The 22,722-nt window shown below is 42.7% G+C and overlaps 1 protein-coding gene and 1 pseudogene across 2 annotated transcripts in view; one reads left to right on the top strand and one right to left on the bottom strand.

Annotated features, from left to right (window-relative positions):
- Positions 1-22,722, top strand: part of APC2 (anaphase-promoting complex/cyclosome 2) — an 85,675-nt gene that overhangs the window by 13,586 nt on the left and 49,367 nt on the right. For both annotated transcript variants that reach the window (XM_087676195.1, XM_087676193.1), the window contains 11 exons: positions 663-906; positions 1,087-1,523; positions 1,622-1,693; positions 1,772-2,016; positions 8,826-9,245; positions 9,326-9,527; positions 9,618-9,971; positions 10,075-10,194; positions 10,276-10,364; positions 10,578-10,659; positions 10,839-11,042. In XM_087676195.1, the coding sequence (XP_087532321.1) occupies positions 663-906; positions 1,087-1,523; positions 1,622-1,693; positions 1,772-2,016; positions 8,826-9,245; positions 9,326-9,527; positions 9,618-9,971; positions 10,075-10,194; positions 10,276-10,364; positions 10,578-10,659; positions 10,839-11,042 (2,469 nt within the window). The remainder of the gene's footprint in view (positions 1-662; positions 907-1,086; positions 1,524-1,621; positions 1,694-1,771; positions 2,017-8,825; positions 9,246-9,325; positions 9,528-9,617; positions 9,972-10,074; positions 10,195-10,275; positions 10,365-10,577; positions 10,660-10,838; positions 11,043-22,722) is intronic.
- Positions 19,183-21,929, bottom strand: LOC148037276 (uncharacterized; annotated as a pseudogene).

Raw genomic sequence — 22,722 nt, 5'->3', positions numbered from 1 at the left:
GAGTCCATACACACTTGCATGAGTCATGAGCAGCACTAAACTTGCTGGCTGATCGGGATACAAGAATTGTTAGATGGTTTACTCTTTTAATACACGAATCATTAGACTGCTTAAATATATGACCTGAGTAATGGCACTTAGATGTGACACATGTGGACAATATAACTGTGCTCTTAAATCTGCCACATGCTTTAGTCTCATCCTTGTGTTTTGGACTTGTCACTATTTGAGCATAGGGCCAAAAGATCAACTTAGAGTGAACTTTCCCAGTCCTTACAGTGAGATTCAGATGAGTGATTTAAACACCCAGAGTCCAGATACAAGAACTGACCGGGCAGTTACGACTTTCTACATTCTTGTGTGGTGGGCTTTAGTATTTTTGAACGTTTTGAATTATGTCAATATGTTAGAATAATCTATCTGTTCAGGAGTTTATCAGTTTCATAGAAAGGTCATCTATATTTGCACACGTTTACATGCATAGCTGTGTTCTTAAAGTATCTTTGTTGTGTTAGCTGCACTCATTAGATCAAAGCATTGCTGTGGTTTCTTTTGAGGGGTTGAGGTACGAATGAATGCTATTGTGCAATGCAGATAGCTTGGGCCAGTGCAAATGATTGGGCATCTAAGTCTGCGATTTTTGACTTCAACCATTCCTGCAGCTGTACCAGTGGATACAACATACTCTTCCGGTTGCTCTTCGGGATGTATCCAATGTCAAAACATTGCAAGAAGAAGCTATCTCATTGATTGTAAGTGCTCTGCAAGGTTGCTGTGTGGAAAGCTCAAATTGCTCCAGAAGCATGCAGACCTTTTCACATTCAGCATTAAATGGTGAACTTTCTCACAAGTACCAAATATCTGTCACTGCTCTGCTACTTACTAGTGCACCAAAACATTTCTCAGGTTGGTTTCTGATCTTCCTCCTCACTGCTGAACTAGGCCTCTTGAATGAATGCTTTATTGATTAACCTAGCAATGTTTCATTTGACAAGTCATCTGTGGGTCCATCCAGTAGTGAAATTCATCTGATTCATGAAGTAAATTTGGGTGGATCCTTGACCTATTTTGTTTTTGAGATTGCAGAAATATTAAACCTCTATTTTAAAGCAAGGTTGGAAGACTTTAGTAGGTCAGCAAAGGAGCATGCTTTTTATTTCAAAGGCACAGATGAATCAGACAAAGACGGATATGAAACACAAGCTGACACAGGATATCATAGTGAGAATGATGATTTGGATAGCTTTCCAATGGCTTCAAGATGTGAAGAGGCTATGGAAATCAATGGGGAAGGTGCTATGTATCATACGCCAGATGGTAAAAGGGAGGACCATGATGGTGTGCATGATATGGAGGGCATTATATTCCCGTCTGATGCAGGCAGCTCTCTATTGAATGCAGCTGAAGTTGCAGGTTCTTCATGGGTTGCAGAAGTTTCTGGTGTTGTTCGAGTTTTACAGAAACTAGGGTTTTCTGCTTTGACGGAAGAAGCATGTGCATGTGCTGTATACTCCCTTTTAAAAGTAAGACTTATGACAATCAGGAGTTCCTTTGTATCATAGAGCATAGCTGACTGCTCTTGCTTGCTTCTGATAGCTGAGACAGTTGTTTTTGTTTGCAGGACAAAATCCATTCTGTTGCTTCAAAAAGTTATGAGAAGGCTGTTCTCGGTCCCATCCGGAAGTGGATAAAGGTATTCCATACTTGTGTCTTTTGCTCTGATCTTGATGTAAAAGGACATGAATTCAAATGCTTTTTTCCTCCCCAACAGGCTATTCCTTTGCAGTTCTTGCAAGTTGTGTTGGATTCAAATAGTCCAGTGAAACAAGAGTCCACAGGCTCTTGTGTTCTTCCCTCTCCGCTTGCTTCTGCCCATTTACAGCAGTTTGGAGGCAGTGGTGAGGCAAATGATAGGCTTGTAAGGTGGCACTTGCGGCTTGAGTTTTTTGCATATGAAACATTGGGAGATCTAAGAATCAGTGAGCTTTTTGACATAATAGTCGACTACCCTGAAAGGCAAGTCTACTGCACATTGTTCTTACTGGTCTCCCTTATGTAACTAGTGGTCAAGGATGTGGCTAGGGATGTGAGTACATTGTAAATTAGTAGTTTCTTGATAGTTTTACATGAATTCAAAGAATTGTGTCTCCTATTACTTGCTGCATACATCTGCTGCAGTCTGGACTGTTTACTATACTCAATGGGATGCTGACACATGCGGTTAAGTTGCCTATTGTTTTGTATTGAGTGCTGTTTCTGGACTCGGTTGTTCAGGTAGGCATTCATGATTAAGCAGTGAGTAAAATGCGCTTCATTGTTTGCTGAGTTAGGCAAACTTCTGATTTTGTAGAAACTTGGAGCACTCTGAAAATTATAGAAATATATATTTAAAGCCAAGGACTAGTGGTTCCCTTATATATTTGTAGGCTTACAAAATTTTAGCAGCTATTATGTGTGGAGATTTAAAAAATGTACAGGAGATGTGAGATCTAAGGTTTCGTATGATTAGAAGTCAAGAAAGGAAAAGTAAAACTGGTTTTTGGAAGCAAAGTATTTAGAAAGGGAAGGTAACCATATACAATGTACATGGATGGAGTGCTATCATGCACAGTTTTTAGTAGGAAATGGTGTCGTGTACATGCAAATGATCTAGGCTTTCTCCTGGTACGTGTTTTGAGGTTTTAACCCCCATTCAGAGTTATTGGCACACCTCTGATGAAATATACAAGTTTTGTATGAGAAAATAGCAAAGTAGTCGCAAAAGTCAAGCATAACAAAATGTAAGAAACTGACCCTCTTGGTTTAAGATGTAGCTGCGGTTGGAATTCTGCATTTGACAAAGTGGTGCTTTTGCACTCTTGATTGTGCTCCTTTTGGCCAGTGTGTATCAACAAAACAGTGCTCCACTGAAAATAAATGAAAGATACATGCTATCTCCATGCGATTTATGAAAGACTTTGCACGTGAGGTCTTTGCCTTCTTATTATGTAGCCAATCCTTGTCTCTATGGAAGTGGATGGTCTAGTGATAGTCAAAACATGGCTTTATTCAATATTGAGTGGCATTCCATGTGGGAAGCCTTGTGCTCTTTACCCATCTTCTTTCTTGAATCAACCAATAATTGACTTGGGGCCGCTGTGGGGTGCTACTTTGGCTTGGAGCTGTTGGAGATGAGAAGAGGTTTTCATCAATTGGCCTCCTTTGCTCATTACCAAGGCATTGTAGAAGATTTTGGCCCTCTAATGAATTATGGGGTTTTGTAATCTCTCATTTTTGGTACTTTGGTGGTTATCTAGTGTAAATATATTGTACAATGTCATATGCATAACAATCTAGAGGCCCTCTAATGAATTATGGGGTTTTGTAATCTCTCATTTTTGGTACTTTGGTGGTTACTTAGCGTAAATATATTGTACAATGTCATATGCTTAACAATCTAGATATTTGTGTATTTCTATGAGTAAATGTTTCAAGGGAATAGGAAGAATAATTGTTTGAGACTCAAGATACAATTATGGAGAAATAATCATAGGCAAGAGATACAGAGAGAATTAGAGAGAGAGAGGTAGTTCTGCTAAATCCAAATCTTTTAGGGCTGAGTTCAAGTTATAATCAATGTGAGAGTAAGGAAAAGCATTATTCACTATCATAGATCATGCAGAGATGTATAAATGCACACTCGCTTACACACATATAATAGCATGCAACAGGTCAGCCAATTCCTTACAAGAAATGCTTTACTAGAGGTCCTAAAAGTGAGCTTTTAAGTATATTGTTTGAAAAAATTGATAGAAAGAGAGTAAAGAAATTCAGAGATTTGATAATGAAGGGAGAGAAGATGATAGTATTTCCGATCTGAGGTCTACATTTGGCAAATGTTGATTGGTGCGCTTCCTCTTGCTTTTGCTCTCTTCAAGCGTAGGATTTCCAATGGTTGTTGCTTCTTTTGTCAGAAAGTAGAAATCCCTTGCCATCGGTTCCTATCAGTGTGCAGTGGTGCGGAAGCTTATGATTGAGATTGAGAGAGAGAGTGAACACGGAGAGAGAGAGAGAGAGAGAGAGAGAGAGAGAGAGAGAGAGAGAGAGAGAGAGAGAGAGAGAGAGAGAGAGAGAGAGAGAGAGAGAGAGAGAGAGAGAGAGAGAGAAGAATGCAGATTTGCAATATGAAGAATGCTGAATAAGGAATACAAATATGTACACGGGCGCAGTTTGTATGTCTGCATATCTCCATCTTGATGAGATTTGTGTTTTTGCCTTATGTTAAATATTTCTTCTACTATTCTATCTAAATTGATTGGGTTGTCTATTAGCATTAACTTTTAAGTTAAAGGACCCTTTTTGAGTCCATATTTCCCCTAATGCTCTCTCTCTCTCCCCCTTCTCCCCTCGATTACAGAGATGCTTTAAGAAATAATATAATTTTTTGGAAGGATGGGAAGATTCATATAAATGAAACTATTTGGTGTCCCCATCTCAAGGTAGTTTCTACCACCTTGTGTCGATGATGTCATCCTACTGTACACCTTGAAGCCTGAAACAGTCAATACGATCTCTGCCCTAAAGTGAGCTTGGAATTTGCTATCAAAATGTGTCAAAGTGTGTTGGAAATTTGCTATATATAGCGGAAAATAGTGACTAGCAAAAATAGCCGTCAACTTGCTAAATTTGGCCGATTGCAGGACAAAACTGTCCGACTATTGACTCATGGCACTTGTGGCCGATAGCTGAGGTGGCGACTTGGCTCATGTGGCCATTTGCTAACGTGGCGATGACTGTGCAAGGTGATTATATTGCTACCTGTGCGGGGGATGACCAGATGACAACATCTCTAACACTCCCTCTCAAATCTTGGACAGCATAAGGCTGAGGGATTTGGAATGTTGAGAGAGCAAAGCTTGGGGAACCACCTTTGTAAACAAATCTACTAGATTGTCCTCTGTCTTGTAGTAAACCAAATCGATAGTCTCATCCTGAAGCTTCTCTCGAATGAAATGGCGGGTTTCAGACCAAGGCAATGCAACTTTCATTGTCATAATGTCATAATGAAGTGTAGTAGGACCTATGGGTTGGGAGTCAAGCTCCTCCAATAACCTTTGAAGGCACACCCTCTCGCAAGTGGTAGAAGACACCGCTCGATACTCCGCCTCAGTGGAAGATACGACAACCATGGGTTGCTTCTTACTACTCCATGCAACAACAATTGCACCCAAGTTAAAGCAATAACCTGTCGTGGACCTCTTGTCGTCCACATTGCTAGCCCAATTTGAATCGCTCCAACTTGTAAGCACAAGATCAAAACCATATGTACTTTTTGGATACAAGATCCCTAGATTGGGGGCCCCCCCTCAAGAATGGCAAGATCCTCAAAGCAGCTTGCCAATGTAACTCTTTAGGTTCAGCCATGAACCTGGCCAACAAATCTACAACGAAACACAAAAAAAGACGAGTGTTGAGAAGCCAAATCAAGGACCCAATAAGCTATCTGTAATGGGTAGATCTGCCAAAGGTGAATCAACACGGGCTATGGCCTTCCTGTTCAAATCCATAGGAGTCGATAGGGACTTGCATTTGTCCATCTCAAACGTAATCAAGAGCTCTTGCATATACCGTTGCTGGGAGATGAAGATCCCCAACTAAGTCTACTAGATCTCATGCCCTAAGAAGAAATGGAGAAGTCCCATGTCATATCTTGAACTTCTCGTAAAGTGCTACCTTGGTTGCTTTGACCATTTGTACATGATCACCTATCAAAATCAAATCATCCACATAGAGCACATCAAAGCATGTGCTCCCTCCCTTTGAAATGTGGACATAAAGCTATAGATCGGCTGTGGAGCGTTGATACCCCAATCTTTGGTGGAGGAATGAGTTTATCTTCTCGTTCCAAGCATGTGGAGCTTGTTTGAGGTCATAAAGGGCCTTCTTCAAGCTGTAGATTTGACCATTTAATGAGGGAAAGCCAAGAGGCTGCTCAACATAGATTTCCTCCTTCAAATCACCATAATGGAAGGTAGACTTCACATCAAGCTGATAAATTGGCCATTTCCTATGGCTGGCTAAGGCAAGAATGGCTCTAATGGTAGCCATCTGAGCTTTAGGTGCAAAGGTGTCTTGGAAATCCACCCCTGGCTGTTGTGTGAGGCCCTTTGCAATGAGCCGTGCCTTGTGCTTATCCAGAGTACCATCACTGTGATATTTGGCCTTAAAGACCTATTTTACACCAATCACAGCTCATAGCTAACATCATTGCTTAGCACCATAGTTAGAGGGCATTGCCATAGATGGTAGCTCATAGCTAGCATCATTGCTTAGTACCATAGTTAGAATCATACTCATATGGTCGATTGAACCAGATATGGGGAATTGGTGATTTCATACCCATATGGAAAATGGCAAACATACTTGACCGTTATGAGATTAAAAAACAGGGTCCCTAACATAAAACATATGCGGCTTTTGCAAAAGTGCCTCTCATGCAAGGACAACGAAGTTTGAAAGTTGAAATTTGAAGTTTAAGCTTCTGCAACTCTCCGGATAATGTATATTTTCTTCCTCTCTTTAGAAATAACATCAGGGTCACATATAATTCAGTCCCAGGGGCTGAGATGTATGCCAATCATACTTCAATGCCTGTTTATGTTTGTTGTATGGAAACACATGGAAAAACTATGCTTCGTACATTTGGACTGCCTGATGTAGCTGCCATAGGTCTATTGGATATATCCATTGTAGAGACTCTCTCTAAGATTGGATAGAGGTTGCCCATACCCTTGGAAGGAGATTGCAGGGTGGTTTGGAGACTATAGGAGGAGGAGAGATGCTGTTCTAAATATCTGGGATTCTGGCTCTTTATTTCATTGTCAACTACACATGGTTGGGCACACTAGACCTCATTGATTATTCAATGAGGCCCTGTAATAGAATCACTTTCTTCTATAGTCCCTTACATGTTTATTTTTGTACTTTGCCTTGGGATACTTTGTCCAGAGGGGATTTATTAACGAAATTTTCTTTTCTCTACGGAAAAACTGTTGTCTTTGCAAATTTGGATCGTCTCTTCTCTAGAAGGGATGTGCTACTTTTACTGATAGACACTAGGAGACGAGTTTCTTTTCATTTCCTTGTTTAGAAGGATGGGTAACTTATAACAGAAGAGTTGACAGAGCACACTGGCTTTAGCAGACAGAGGATTGGAGCAGAGCACATTGACTTGGAACCCACTTGTTGCACTCAGGAGGGTTGATTCTAGGACAAGACTCTAGGCATCCCTTTTTTGTAGCTCCTAAACTAGATTGGGGGGGGGGAGGATTTAGATGAGCAGGATTAGGAAAATTCTCACTGTCATTCAGCATTGGTCCATGCATGGTGTCTGCCAGCCCTTTCTGGGGTATTTTGGAGGAGATTGAAGGACATTTTCAAGCCGAGGAAGATTTTATCTTTCTTTTGACTATTGGTACAAAGCAGTTTCACTGTCAGTTGCTGGCTGGAAGTTAGTATAGGCCCAGGAACATGGTCAAGTTGTATTCTGTAGAAGGGAAGACTTAGAGGCAATCCATTTGAGACTCCCCCCAGGCTTAGCAAGTTGGGGAGCCCTTAGAATTGTGCTTGACTAAATTTACCACAAGATGATAGTGACCAGGGGAGAAATAGCGTGAGCCACAGTTAACAGGGTCCACTTGTGGATATGAGGACTTTTAGGGGAGCATGGTCTGTCAAATATCTGCTCAGTAGAGCTGAGACCAATCCCAACTCTAGACTACTCTCACTCAGAGCGGATCATTGCCAGTTGGTGATTGTCATAGATTGGTAGCATTAAAGCTTAATATATTTGGACGAAGACATGCAGCAAGGCCATAGAACAGCAACCTACTCTAGTTCAGAGACCCATGTATGGATGGATTATTCATAGGCTGAGAGGCAGATGCAAGAGACTACAGGGTGACTCACATCATATGAGCAAAAGGCAGAAGCTTTCTTACATACTTGGGGAGACCAGCACCTTCCTCAGTTGGGATTTCCCACATGGCATGGCATTAGACTGCCAGAGTGGTCGTCCTATTAGTATTGCATTTGTACTCGACATGACCCCCTTGAGGAGAGAGGCAGGGTGATGGCATCCTGTTGTACCTATGCTATGATTGTCGGTGATTATCACCGAGGTAGAATTCCTCGTCTTGGAACAGAAGAAATGTGGTTTCCAACCTACTTTGGCGGCTGTATTGGCATGTTAGTGTACCTTTTTGCTTGAGAACTCCTACATGTGGGAGGGATTACTCTTGTAATTCCATGTTTACAAGCAAGTTTTTATGTGGCAGAAAAAGATCTAGGTTGCTGGCTTGCTATATAAAAAATCCGAGTTCATGGCAAACATGACACATTAGTGTATAAATAGCTACATAGATGTTTTAACTTTGTAAAAGTGTGCGTAGAAGTACTTTCTATTTCTTTCTCTATCTCCTCTCAGCACCCTCTTCCTCTGTTCTGTAGTTAGTAGAGCTCCCTTCTTTTTCACATTTTATATTCAAAAATCTCTTCAATGATAACATTGTTGTAAATGCAATCACATACTAGAACAGCAATAATGCAGCTATATCTAACAGAATTCCTGAAATGAATATGGATAACTCCGTTTACAGGCCCCATTGCTCCAGCTTCCTAATGGATTTGAAATGGTTTGGCATGAAATTCGGTTGGTATTAAATAATGTGCATTTGAAATGGTTGAGAATGGAACTCAATTCTGAAGATTAAATATGTTATGTTAATTAAAGAATTGATGCCAATGACACAGGTCTTATTCTTGTTTGGACTTTGTTTTCTTTCCAGCTTGGCTGCTATAGAAGATTTGCGGCAATGCTTGGCAAACACAGGACAACATACAAAGCTTGTTGAGTCATTCCGTACAGCTCTTCGGCATCGATTGCTCACTGCTGGTGCAGCTACAACTGATATTTTACTCCAATACATTTCAACCATTAAAGCGCTTAGAACAATGGACCACACTGGGGTCTTCCTTGAAGCTGTAGGAGAACCTATAAGGGAATATTTAAGAGGAAGGAAAGATACAATCCGATGCATTGTCACAATGCTGACAGAGGACACAGCTGCTGGTAGTACCTCTGCCCTTGGTGGGGTAGGGGAGAGTCTTTTGGAGGAACTTAGCCGTGGTTCGACTGCTTTTGATAACATAGACAGTGAAGATGAGGGAATAATTGATGATGAAGAGGCGTGGACAGCCGCTGAACGGTAATGAATGTTGATTTATGCAGAACATTGGATATCTACACCTTATGCTCTGCTGTGTGAAATGTTCTGTAACCTTGCAGTTGGGAACCTGATCCAGTGGAAGCGGATCCCTCTCGAACAAGTAAGAGCAGAAGGTCAATGGATATAATTGGCATGTTGGTTGGCATCTATGGTTCAAAGGAGCTTTTTGTCAATGAATATCGGATAATGCTGGCTGAGAAGCTTCTCAGCAAGTCAGATTATGATATTGATCGAGAGATTCGAACTTTAGAATTGCTTAAGGTAGGGTATTCAGATGTCATGGTGAAATAATCTTAAGTTCAAAAATTGTTCTCTTAGTATAGATGTCACTGAAGCTGGAGCTCTGACCAGCTGCGATTTGGAGAGAGCAGCATGCATAGCTGTGAGATCATGCTTAAGGACCTTGCGGATTCAAAGCGTATAAACTCAAACATCAAAGCTTCTTATCCTCAGTCCATAGTACAGTCTCCTGTCCTTGGAGGCCTTGGAACTCAGTCTGCACCGATGGTAGCTTCATCATCGAGAAATGGAGATCCTGGATCCAGACTTGCTGCTTTTGTTGCACGTGCCAGGGGAGTATTCTCACAGGCTGAACATCCAGATGGCAGTTTTGCCAATCTATCTGGAGAAAAGAGAGAAAACAATATATGCTTGGAAGTCCTTGATGCTACAATAATTTCGGCATTGTTTTGGCCACCATTGCAGGTATTTATGTTAATGAATGTGTTTTAATTAGGCAAACTCAACTTGGATTCTGATAACATTGAATTTTATGCGTGATACACTTGCTTGTGGATAAACTGTACAGGCTGAGACTGTCAAAGTGCCACATGCTGTTGATAAAGTTCTTGAAGATTATGCACAGAGGTACCATGCATTAAAGGCTCCACGCAAGCTTCAATGGAAAAAACATCTTGGGAGTGTTAAGGTTGTGGGAAGATCCTTTTGAATTTTGTTGTCTTTCAAGCCATGCTCAATGCTTTGCTAAGAAAATTCATAATATATGCAGTTGGAGCTGCAATTCGAAGATCGTGCAGCACAGTTTATGGTTTCGCCCATGCATGCATCTATAATTATGCAGTTTGAAGAGCATTCAAGGTATGTTCTCATCCATACCTTTGGCACTCCATAGTTTCCAGAGAAGCATTGTTAAGTCCTATTTACTGGAAGTTCAAGTTTAGCTTAATGACAACTGAATCTGTATAATTTAATGGATATTTTGAGAGATCTCAGTTCTTCCGAGTACATTTTACTCACAGTTAGATTTGCTATATGTCCACTAATGAGATTTGTGGTAATGCTGCTATTTAGTTGGTCAGCTACAGATCTGGCTGCTGCCTTGGGAGTGCCTGTTTCAACTTTACGTCGGCGAATTATGCTATGGGTTAACCAGGTGTACTTCTTGATAATGGTTTCTGAGTTCGGCCATTCTAGACATTGGATGGATTGGAAGAATGCTAAAATAATGTGGTCTAGAGCTAGCTCAGATATTAATCTGCTCCTAATAACCCAACCAAAGGATAGTGTCTCTTGCTTTGTAGTGTTTGATTTACTGTGCTTTGCTTTTGCTAGGGTGTGGTTCTTGAATCATCTGGTGCCAAGTTAGGGGAATCTTACTACACTATAGTTGAAAACATGGGTGATGCTGGGAGCCGCAGTGGTACTTCTACTTTTCGGACCAATGATTTGGCTCTGCCGTTGTTAGGAGAAGATGAGGGAGAAAGTGGAGTTGCTTCCATGGAAGACCAGCTGCAGCAGGAGATGAATGTTTATGAGGTTCAGATCTATCCACTCTGCCTTTAAAAAACACTGTTTCACACTAATCATTGCTTAAATATAAGTGGTCTTTTGTCCATATGAGTGCTTCTTGTCTCATTCAACTATCTGAAGGTGCGATGGATTTGTCAGCAAAGGTCTAGCCTGTGGTCATGTGGCTTTTCATGTTCATGGTAATGCATTGAAAGCACACTGCATGATTTTAATGTCTTTTTGTCAAGTGCCACTGGTGACGTGCAACTGAAAAGTTAGTCATTCATACTGAAGAGGCATGATGATGCTTGAGTGAGAGAGAGGGGATGGGAGAGGCTTGAGCCTTGAGCATTGATAGATTGATGCTTGAAGAGGGAGGGGCTGGGGGAAAGAGGAGAGGGAGAGAGAGCTTCACCACCAAGAATCAAGATGCAAGAGAGGGAGATGAGAAAGAGCACCTTTTGTAGATGAGAGAAGAGTGTGGGAGAAAATAGGGATCCAAGAAGAGTCAAACAGTCAAAGAGTGCTGGATGGAATCCAAGGGGGGCTGGGGGAGTAGCACATAGCTGAAAAAGGGGGTGCACCGAAGTATTCAAGGCTTTTCCACTTCCCTAAAGTGCCACACAAGACAACACGGATCATCCAATGTGGATTGGGAATGCATTTATCCCACGCAGGAGTGCACCACACGTGATGGCAAAAGGTGCTATTTTTTTCCTACGGATCCGTATGAATATGTATAGGATGGTATAGTATGAATCATATAGTACGAACAATACCGTATGTTGTACGAAGGCAACTATGCCCCCAACTCAATAGAAGTTATCTAACTGTAGAACTAACTCTAAATTTAGTGACAACTTATTGACTTAAATGTGTTCACACTGCAAATTGTTAGAAGTATAGCATGGGAACCTTGTGTAAGCAAGGGTGCATGAGGAAAGGTGAGGTGTGAGAGGTCTAGAGAACAGGGGAAACCCTAACACTAGCTCTAGTAAGGCTATATATACATGGCAAAAGGTCCCCCTTGTGCACACATTTTAGTGTTGCTACTTTGATATTTTGATGCAAACTAATTGACTAAAACATTGGGTATTGCCCATAGAATTAGCAAATTCTAACACCCCCTGCAGTGCCAATGTGATGGAAGTATAGGAAAATCAATCACCAAAGGGTAGTAAGTTTAAGGACTTTTGAAAAGCCTCTAACTTCTCATGAGATAGTGCTTTGGTACGAATGTTGGCAACATTTTCTTATGTAGGAACATACATCAAACTAATCTCTCCTACAACATCTGTCTTTAGCATAATGGCAATGTACCTCAATGTGTTTTGTGTAAGTATGAAACACAGGATTCCATGCCACTGCAATAGGACTTTGATTGTCAAAAAGAATGCTAGTAGGAATCTCCAGAGAAATTTGTAGATCAGCCAACAATCTATGCAACCATACGCATTTCAGTGTTGTTGTGAAGTTTACATTGTACTCAGCCTCACAAGACGAGGTAGTCATTGTAGGTTGTTTCTTACTTGGCCACAAGTTGCATGAGTGGCCCAATAGAAACAATGTCCACCAGTAGATTGCCTAGTATTTGAATCACTAGGCCAATTTGAATCATTATAAGCTTGTAGGTGTAAGTCTCCCCCCTAGAAATAATAAAGCATATGACTGATTATCTTGCAAATATTTGAAGATCCACTTAACAGCTTGTCAATGTACTATCAGTGGGTTGCATATGAACTTGCTCACATGGGATACTACAAACTATATTTCAAGACGTGTGTCGCAAAGGTAACTAAGATAGCCAACAACCTAGCTGTAAATTGCAACATCTGACATGTCTTCACTATCATGTATGGACAGCTTTAGCCTTGGCTCCATAGGAGTGTACATAAATTTGCAACTTGGATATGAAACCTATGCAAAAGCATATCCATATACTGCAATTGCGCCATGATGATGCCATGTTGATTTTGGGTGAATTGAAACCCTAACTAGTAGTGTAAACAACCCATATCAGACATAGCAAAGCATGTTTTAGTTCATCCTTGAAATCCGTAATTTTATGCTCTTTTGGTTTGGTGAGTAGCATATCATCTACATATAGAATGATAATCAACAAGTTCTCCCCTCCCCCCCCCCCCCCCCCCCCCCCCCAAAAAAACGCCCAATTCTCAATGTAGAGAGTGGGTGTTGTTGGACTATTTGTGAACCTAATATTGGCCAAATATGCATCAATCTTAGCATACGATGCACGAGGAGCTTGTTTTAAGCCATAAAGAGCTTCATGCAATTTGTAAACCATGTGCTCTTTGCCTTTTACCACAAACCCTCGATGTTGTGTCACATAAACATCCTCATGGAGGTTACCATTCAAGAATGTTGTCTTGATGTCCAACTGATGTACTTTCCAATTATAATTTGCAGCTATAGCAACAACACATCTAACTGTAGTCATATGGGATGTAGGAGCAAATGTCTCCTCATAATCAATGCCCTTCTTTTGTGCATAGCCTTTGGCTACCAAATGTGCCTTGTACCTGTCTATAGTACCATCAACCTTGTGCTTCAGTTTATGGACCCATTTGGTTTCAATGGCTTTTTGCCAAGTGAAAACTCACCAAGATTCCAATTGTTGGTGGTAGCAATAGAATCCAAATCTTCTTGCATAGCTTGGATCTAGTGTACATCTTGTTGGGCTTCTTCCAAGGAAGTAGACTCATCATCATTATCTAACAGTGAGCTCGTAAATGCATATTCATCACAAGAATTATCTACTTCTAACGAATTAGCCAAATGAGTCTCCTTTGCACGATGTGCTGCATGTCTAGCTTTTGTATGCTGAGGCAAGGGAGCATCCATGCTACTCTCATGAAGACTTTGTAATGGCCATCTTGTGGTGATTGATACGCAGTGGAGATTTAATGTTGGGCAAGGAGAGAGAGAGAGAGAGAGAGAGAGAGAGAGAGAGAGAGAGAGAGAGAGGAGGGAGCAATGCACGATGTGTGGGTATGAAAAGATGTACCACTCTTTAGGTTTTTGATAGTTATATGTAAAGGACTAAAGTACAAGTGCAAGGGTGTATTCACACCCTACCCGAGCTTGTATAAAAGGCATGGCGGCCCTTTATTCCCAACAACCTCCCACCTAAAGGTAGTATACCTGAAAGTCGAGAAAAGAATCAGCTAAGTCTAAGTATGTACGAAGCTGAAATACATATACTATCCAACTCGCATCGTGTGTCGGCAATGAGCAAACTGCTCTGTTGCTAGAAGTCCCTTTGTGAGAAGATCTGTAGGATCATCATCTGTGTGTACCTTGATAAGGTCAATGCTTTTGCTGTCAAGTGTATCCTTGATAAAGTGATATTTCACTTGTATATGCTTCATCTTTGTATGAAATATGGGGTTTCGTGCTAGCATGATAGCACTTTGACTATCACAGTGGAGGACAGGAGTCTCAGTAATGCCAAGCTCTTCCACCAGACATGAAAGCCACAAAGTCTCCTTGCATGCCTCAATGGCAGCTACATACTCTGCCTCTGCAGTAGACAATGCAACACACTTTTGTAGCCTGGAGATCCAAGAAATTGCTTCCCTTGTCAAAGTGAATACATACCTTTAGGTAGACTTCTTGTAGCCAACATGATCAACATAGTCTACATTCGTAAAGCCAACGACATATGCTTTTTGCTTTCCAAAGCAGATGTACACATCGTTTGTGCCCTTAAGATATCTCATGATACCTTTTATTACTTCCCAATGCTTTCTACCAGGATGTGCCATGTATCTGCCATAGAGACAAGGAACGACCGTTCTAGCCTATAGGAACGGCCTAATGCATTCCAAACCCTCCAAGGAGGTGAAATGGCCAGGGAACGTTCCCTGCCATTCCCAAGGCCGTTCCCCTTGCTGTTCCTTGTTTGGAATGGCCGTTCCAGGCCTGTTGACTGAAAATTAACGTTTTTTCCGGTTTTTTCTTTTTGCTTGGGTCACACTCCTTCTATCACATTTTCACCCATCTCCATTGCCTAATGTGCACACACTGATCTCTCTCTCTCTCTCTCTCTCTCTCTCTCTCTCTCTCTCAGGTTGAAGATTCAAAGTGTCTAGACAATCCACAAGCTAATTAGGAGTCCATGCAAAGTTCAAATTTGATGCATTATCAACTCTTGCAAATCACAATCAAATTTCAGCCTATCCTCAATTCCAAGGTATTTAACCATTTATATTGTCTAATTTCAAGGGAAATTGGGATAATTGGGCCTTGGGGCAATTCAAGGCATGGGACATTTGGGTCAATTTCAAGCATTGAGGGTATTGGGGCAATTAGAGGGACATTCTTTGGGGCAATTTGGGTCATGCAGGGCATATTTGGGGCACTTAAGACGTGCCGTTCCCCCCTTTCCCGTTCCCCGGCCTTGGACGTTCCCTTTCCCCGTTCCCGTTCCCTTTCTCCGTTCCAAGTAACTATGGTATCTGCTAACCACTCCCACCGCAAATGCTATGTCAAAACATTTAGCAACCATAGTATGCACCAAGCTACCCACAACTGAAGCATATTAGATCTTAGCCATTTCAGCCTTTTCATAATTAGATGTATGGCTGTTCTCTGCATTGAGTTTCACATATGGAGGTAATGGTACACCAATTGCTTTCTCTTCCTCCATATTGAAACGTTGCAAAATCTTGGATACGTACTCTTGATGTGATAGATAAAGAAGACCTTTTGATCTATGCGTGAGTATACCCATGCCAAGAATATGATTTCCTTCACCAAGGTTCTTCATATCAAAGCTGTTATGTAGGTCTTGCTTCAATGTGTCTAATGCATGAACATCCCTACCACCAATCAACATGTCATCCATGTACAAAATTAGTATGATAAGGCTTCCATCTGCCACCTTCTTGGTGTACCATTTAGGCGGTTCTTGTTTCAGCCCATACAAGCTTTTGTTGAGTTTACATACCATCTTTTCTTGCCCCTTAGCCACAAAACCTTTTGGCTGTTGCATATATTTGTCCTCATGTAGATCACCATGTAAGAAAATAGTTTTTACATCTATGTGTATGAGTTTCATGTCCTCACATGCAACCAAGCCCAATATGGTTTGTAAAGTAGTCATTTTGACCACAGGAGAAAAGATCTTATCAAAGTCAATCCCATATTCTTGCTTGTACCCTTTGGCAACTAGCCATGCTTCGTACTTTGGCAAGGAACCAGAGGTGACCTTCATTTTGTAAACCCATTTGCATGGTAGGATTTTTTGCCCCTTAGGTAAATGCACCAAATCCCAAGTACCATTTTTCTTTAGAGATTCCATCTTTGACAGCATAGCTTTATGCCATTTCTTGCTGTCCTTTTTGTCCATTGCTTCCTTGAAGCATGACGGTTCACCACAATCTGTCAACATGATATAATCAACAACATAATTTGCACCAAGAATAAACCCATCTGGCTGTTTAGTATTTTCAGTTGACCTACAGATCCAATGATCAATGTTTGCTAGTTGTTGAAGCTGCAAATCTGCATTAACAGCATGCTGTTTCAAAGGTTTAGCATGTAGTATTGCCTGTTCTAGCTGTTCCAAAGGCACATTTTCTTGTTGAATCTGTGGTATATCATAGGCAACTTTTTCCTGATCAATTTCAGCATCATTTCTTGCATATATAAGGTCATTTAGAGTAGGTATTTGCTGCTGTACAGCGGCCACTCTTTGTTGTCCTTTATGTATTTCTTCTCGGAACACAACCCTTTTCAGTTCTTTTGTCTTTTCGAGTTGTTTATGCATATGATTTTCCCGGAAGATTACATCATTTTTGCGTACAATTTTCTTTTTTTCAGGATTCCATAATTTAAATCACATTTCTTCCTCATCACCATATCCTAGGAAAATACATTTACAAGGCTTTGGCTCCAATTTGTTGCGTTGTTCTTTGCGTATGTGCACAAATGCCTCACAAGCAAACACTTAAGTGTGTATACAAAGGTAGCTTGCACGACCACACTTCTTGAGGACTCACCCCCCAAAGACCTATTTGGTGATCGATTTACTATATCGCTGTCATAACAATCTTTGCCCAAAATCCGTGAGGTAATGTAGCATGAGACAGCATGGCGCTGAGCTTTTTCTGAATAGCCCTATTCATACGCTCTATGATATCATTTTGGGGCGGATTATAAGGGGCAGTGAGCTTCCTTTCTTGCATATTTTCCGGGGTCCTATGTGTTGAATTTGCATGAAAACTGCATTGCAAGTACATATCAAGATCAGATTTGACCCAAATTTTGCAAATTTTCCAAAAGCTCCAAATTATATGGGGTGCAATGTGTTGAAATTCCAAGAACTGCACCTATCTCACTGCAATTTCTACATATGTGTGAAAAGCCTCAATTTTTATGAGACCCGAGGATGTTCAAGAATACGTAAATTTTACTTTGATGAGTAATATCTTTTGTGTGTGCCAAAATCCCCAAATTTCGGGGTTAGGAGCGTGCCTAATTTTTGAGATTTGTTGAACTATGCTTGTGTGCATGTAAAGGGCCGTAAATTTTAAACAAAGGATAGACCTTTGATGGAAAATAAATGATTTCTTAAAAGAAAAAGGCATGATGGGCGACAGTTGATTGGCCGTTGAATCCTGTGCTCGCGTTGACTTGCCCTGCTACACTCGTGTCGACAACATGTTTGGATGACCTACTGACAAATTGCCCGTTGAGCGCAGACCTGTCTGCCTCGTCGAGGGTCTGCTTGCCCCGCGTTGAGTTGTGTCGTTGGTGTCTGTGTCGAGGCCTAGGACGTTTGGATTGCCTAAGTTGAAGGGCTCGATCAATCAATACTCCTTGTCTATGTGTGGACTGTGGCAGTGAGAGAGGCTCTTGTGTGGACTGTGGCTATAATTGTATTGAAGTCTTTTGTGTCTCCTTTGCAAAGAAGTTTGTGAGCTGCCTCTGTGAAGGGCCTTGGTGTCCTGGAGCAGCTGTGTTCCTGAGGCGCATGTCACGAAGTCGTCGTATCTCAAGAAGACAGAGGCCAAGGCATCGCTGATCGGTAAAATCCATGACTCTGAATAGTGGTCCAAATCTGTCTCTAAAGAGACAGTGGAAATGACCACGGACCTCATAATATGCTGGGCATCGGCAGATATAATGCTCCTTTGTCTTTGGCTCTAATTGGCATATCTGGCATATGCGCTTCTCTGGTGGGGTGGATCTATATCTGCCAGTCTCAAACTCTAGCTGATGTGAGGAGGTGCGCAACTGGCCAATAGTACATTTGATCCCATGGGAAAGGTGGGTGTCCATGTATCTCGAGCGAACAATAAATCCATCATCTGTAGTATGAAGGAAATGCTCGCGGTAGAAAGCCATCTTTGTCCCTAGCTCTTGCCCTAGCATCAACCATGCCCGCCTAATATCCAACTTGGTAAGATCCATCATGATGATCTTGCGAATCTCTAACCTGCTCAGATCAAGAGATGGTGCATCAAGGGAGTATCGGAAGGGGGGTAACTTGTCCATGCTAAAGCCATGCAGCTCAAACCAGGCCGATATCTGTGCATACCAACATGAAGTATCACCCTCTCTGGCAAGCTGCCTGGAGGACTCAAGGGCCAACTGTGCATATCTGTGTTTAGGTAAGTCCCATAGGCTATGTATGTATGCGACCGATCAGGTGAGGGCCTCTACCACAATCAGTGTAGCTGCTAGCTCGGATTTGATGATCTCATGTGGCACTGAGGCCTTACATTTGATCATCCTGGATATCATGGACACTAGGGGTTTCTCCATTGATCTCCATCCGTCATAAGCGCGCCCTGATCTGCTACGGTGGTCAAGATTGGGCCCCCATATCTGTACTCCATAAAGTAATGTGGATGTGACCAGTGTATCGAAGAGCCATAGCTTGGTGCGGGTTTCTTGGAATTGCACCTGTGAGCACATCCTCTCCAAACCACCTAGTGCTGTGCATCTGCGAGTCAGTCTAGTGTCTGTTGCCTCTCGCATAGAAAAGGTGGGCCCTGTGAATCAGACTCCTAGGTATGTATAAGAATCCACATACTCTAGCTCCTCAGATCCATATGTGAATTTAGGTGTTGATCTCCTGACCCACTGTGGTGTAGTATTAAATACCATCACCTTGGTTTTACCAAGGTTCACTGAAAGCCTACTGTCCAAAGTATAGGAGTGTAATGCATCCAAGTGTCTTTATAGACCCTTTGGAGAGTCAGCTATCAATACAATGTCACCTGCATACAATAGGAGAGGTATCCAAGTGCCAGCTAGTGGAGCTCCTCTATCTCCTTCTTGTGAAATATAATCAGCAATCCCATCTTTGTACAGGCCAAATAATGTCGGAGAGAGGGGGCATCCTTGCTTCACCCCAATGGTGGAGTAAATAGGTGCCGAAAGGCCCTCAGATGTCTAGACTCTGCCTACAACTCTCTCATATAGTGCCAAAATACCCCAACTGAGCTCTTTCGGTACTCCCATGGCATGCAATCTATGTATCAGCCTGTCTCTTGGTACTGTGTCAAAGGCTTTGCGGAAGTCCACAAAGCAGCAGTAGGTCCGTCGGCCATGGGCCCTTCCCTCCTCAACGATCGCTCTGAGTGTGAGGATGTGATCCAATGTGGAGAAGCCTCTCCTAAAGCAAGCTTGCTGTCCTTGTGCTCTAAGACCCCATCTCTCTGCCCACCTGCTTAACTCATGCTCAAGGATGGAAGCATATAACTTAGCCAATGTATGCCCAACCATGATAGTCCGATAGTTACTGGGTAGAGTAGGGTTCCCTGACTTGAGGATAGGCACAATATTGTTCGTGGTCCAACTTTCTGGTAGGCCTTCACTTATGGCTTTGTTAAACATGTAAGCTAGGAATCCTGCCACCAAATCTCTAGCATGGATCAAGTGCTCGGCTACTAATCCATCATGATCTTGTGCCTTTTCTCTGCTAAGTCTGTCAATGGCCTCTCGGACCTTACTTTCTGTAAAGAAAGTGGTGGTCTCTGGACAAGGCTCAAGTAGGTCAGGAAGAGGTGACTGACCCTCCACAGTATAAAGACTAGCTGCATACTTCTCCCATACAGCGGTAGACGTAATAGGTGTGGTCGGGCAATGCTCTCTGAAAAGCCTCCAAGCCTCTCTAGAGTCCTGGCTCAAGAATAACTAATATAGGTCTCGCTCTAGCTGGGCCAAGAATGTTCTCTTCTTCCACCGCGTGAGGCGTCTAAAGAGTATCTGTGTTTGTCTGTGGGTAGTGGACCCCAGTGCTCTCTCTCTCTGTAGCCATGCTCTGGTCTCACGGCACTCATCATCATACCAGTTGTTTTGAGGTGTCACCCCGGTGGAGGCTTTCTGTGTGGGTCGTGAGTGTGGGAAGGCTACACCTGCAGTGATGTGTAGGGCCTCACTGAACTGCTGAGTCAGCTCCTGTAATGGAACGTCGGGGTCTGCATCATGTAACAATCTAAGGATCTTCGCCTCATAGATATCCTCTGTCTCTTTGAAAAAGAGGTATCTCGAGTGTTGGGGAGCTGCATGATGGGTCTCCGTGTCAGTGAATTGGAGGTCGATGGTGAATGATAGGAAGGCATGATCCACTCTGAGAAGGCGTGGGGATATTGAGAGGTCTTGGATGTGAGATATCAACATCGATGGGGCAAGAACATAGTCTACTGTGCTGGCACCCTGTCGGTGAGGATAACATGTGAAGGCGCTGGATAGGGGGTATCTAGCCAGGCCATTGAGAAAAGCCAACCTGTGTGCTGTGCCCATCTTCACAAGGTATCTCCCATATTTGGTGACTTCCCCCATATCCTGAGATGTCCTCTCCAGCTATAGCTCTGACACATCCTGCTCTTGTAGCATCTCCTCAGATGCATCAAAGAAAGACACTTGATGGGAGGCTGTCTTGGTATTAAAGTCTCCTAGTAGGATAACCTCTCCCTCCTTCGAGAACTCCCAAATATCCTTATCCAAAGTCACATATGGTGATTGCCCCTCGGGTGGGGCGTATCGGGACATCATAAGGGGGAAATAGCATATGGCAACATACAAAATGCGTTCCTCACCACGCACTCTTATCCACATGTATCTGACCCTTGCTCATCTCTGCGAACTACGTGGATCATCTGCTGTATCTCCTCCCTGAATAACACTGCTAGTCCTCCTGACCCGCGATTACTGTGGTTTGTGTGTGTCTCCTTCTTACAAGCTGACTCCCACCTATAGCTTGTCACCGGTGGAAGTGTAGTATGTGGTCCCTGATGTGTCTTTGAGTAGAACACTATATTTCTCCCTCTGAATGTCTCCTCAAAAGCTCCCACATCCAATCTGAGGGCTCCATTACAGTTCCAAATTGCCACTGCAAGGCTGGTTCCATACGTCTCACACCGTCATTTGTGGCACCTCTCCATGACTACCACTCTCCCTCCTTTGTAGAAGGTGAGTTTGCCCTCGTCCCTGGCTGCCTTAATTTTTGGCATGCACTCCCTCATGTGGGCTAGTTGGGTTGGTGTGAGATCGTCACCCAGAAACACACCGGTCCCCTTCAATGTATGATGTTGAGCTAGGAAGTCTCTCCTAGCCTCCATGGCGGGGAAGCGGAGAATGAGTGCACGCTCTTTTGAGCTCTTCCCTTCTGTGCTTTTCTTGCCCACTCTCCAAGCAGAGACATGCGTATCTTTCTTAATATTCATTAACGTGTATAGCACCTTGGTGTCCTCATCCACTTTTTCATGTATCTTCAGCCTCGTCATGCGAACATGGACTGCTCTCATTTTCCTTTTTTGTTCCTCCTCCAATGTGTTATTGATTATGATTGTTGTAGGTGCGCGTGCTAGATGTTTCCTTTCTTTGCAATTTGATCCATTGCTCCGTCTCCTCTACTTTGCTGTTGGGTTTCTTGAGCATCTCTGCCCAAGAAAGAGCCTCCTTCGTCGTCTCTGAGAGAGAGAGAGAGAGAGAGAGAGAGAGAGAGAGAGAGAGAGAGAGAGAGAGAGAGAGAGAGAGAGAGAGAGAGAGAGAGATGCACAGTGTGTGGGTACGAAAAGATGTACCACTCTTTAGGTTTTTGATAGTTATATGTAAAGGTGTTGGGAATAAAGGGCCATCGTGGCTTTTATATGTGCACGGGTGTGAACACACCCTTAGCACATTTGTACTTTCATATATATCGATCTAAAATCTAAAGAGGTACACTAGTCTTTTGTACCGAACATTAGAGGTGTCGTGCTCACTCTCTCCTTTCTACTGCCCTCTACTCTCTGTGTGCGTTATCCGTCGTGTTTACTCTCAGCTCAGTCAAGCTCCATCAAAATGGTATCAGAGCCACAGGTTGTGCACCCTTCCCGAAGCCTGTGACGGGCGTCAGGTTGTGTGATAGGCGAGCAGGAGGTGCAGGCTAGTAGGAGCCTCAAGTGTCGCAAGTGATAAGGAAGAGTTGCAGGGTCGCAGGTCACGTGATAGGCACATGACAGGTCGACAGGGAAGTCGGGCAGACGGGAGAGCAACAGTCAATGTGCAGCAAGGGGTCGAGGAGCTCACGAACTTGGTGGTAGACAGGATGATGACCGGGACCAGTCGTCAAGAATCTAGTATGCGCCTACCAGTCCATGCGGTGCCAAGCGGCGATAGACAAAAGTCGTCAATGTGGGGCTAGGTGGCAACAGGCAGGTCAATGAATTTTTTTTTCTCAGAAATATCT

The sequence above is a fragment of the Lygodium microphyllum genome, chromosome 4, assembly GCF_053477565.2.
Source record: "Lygodium microphyllum isolate KBCC chromosome 4, Lygodium_microphyllum_v1.1.10, whole genome shotgun sequence".
Taxonomy (NCBI): Eukaryota; Viridiplantae; Streptophyta; class Polypodiopsida; order Schizaeales; family Lygodiaceae; genus Lygodium; species Lygodium microphyllum.
The sequence above is the reverse complement of the archived record's forward strand: the minus strand, read 5'-3'. Positions and strand labels throughout refer to the sequence as shown.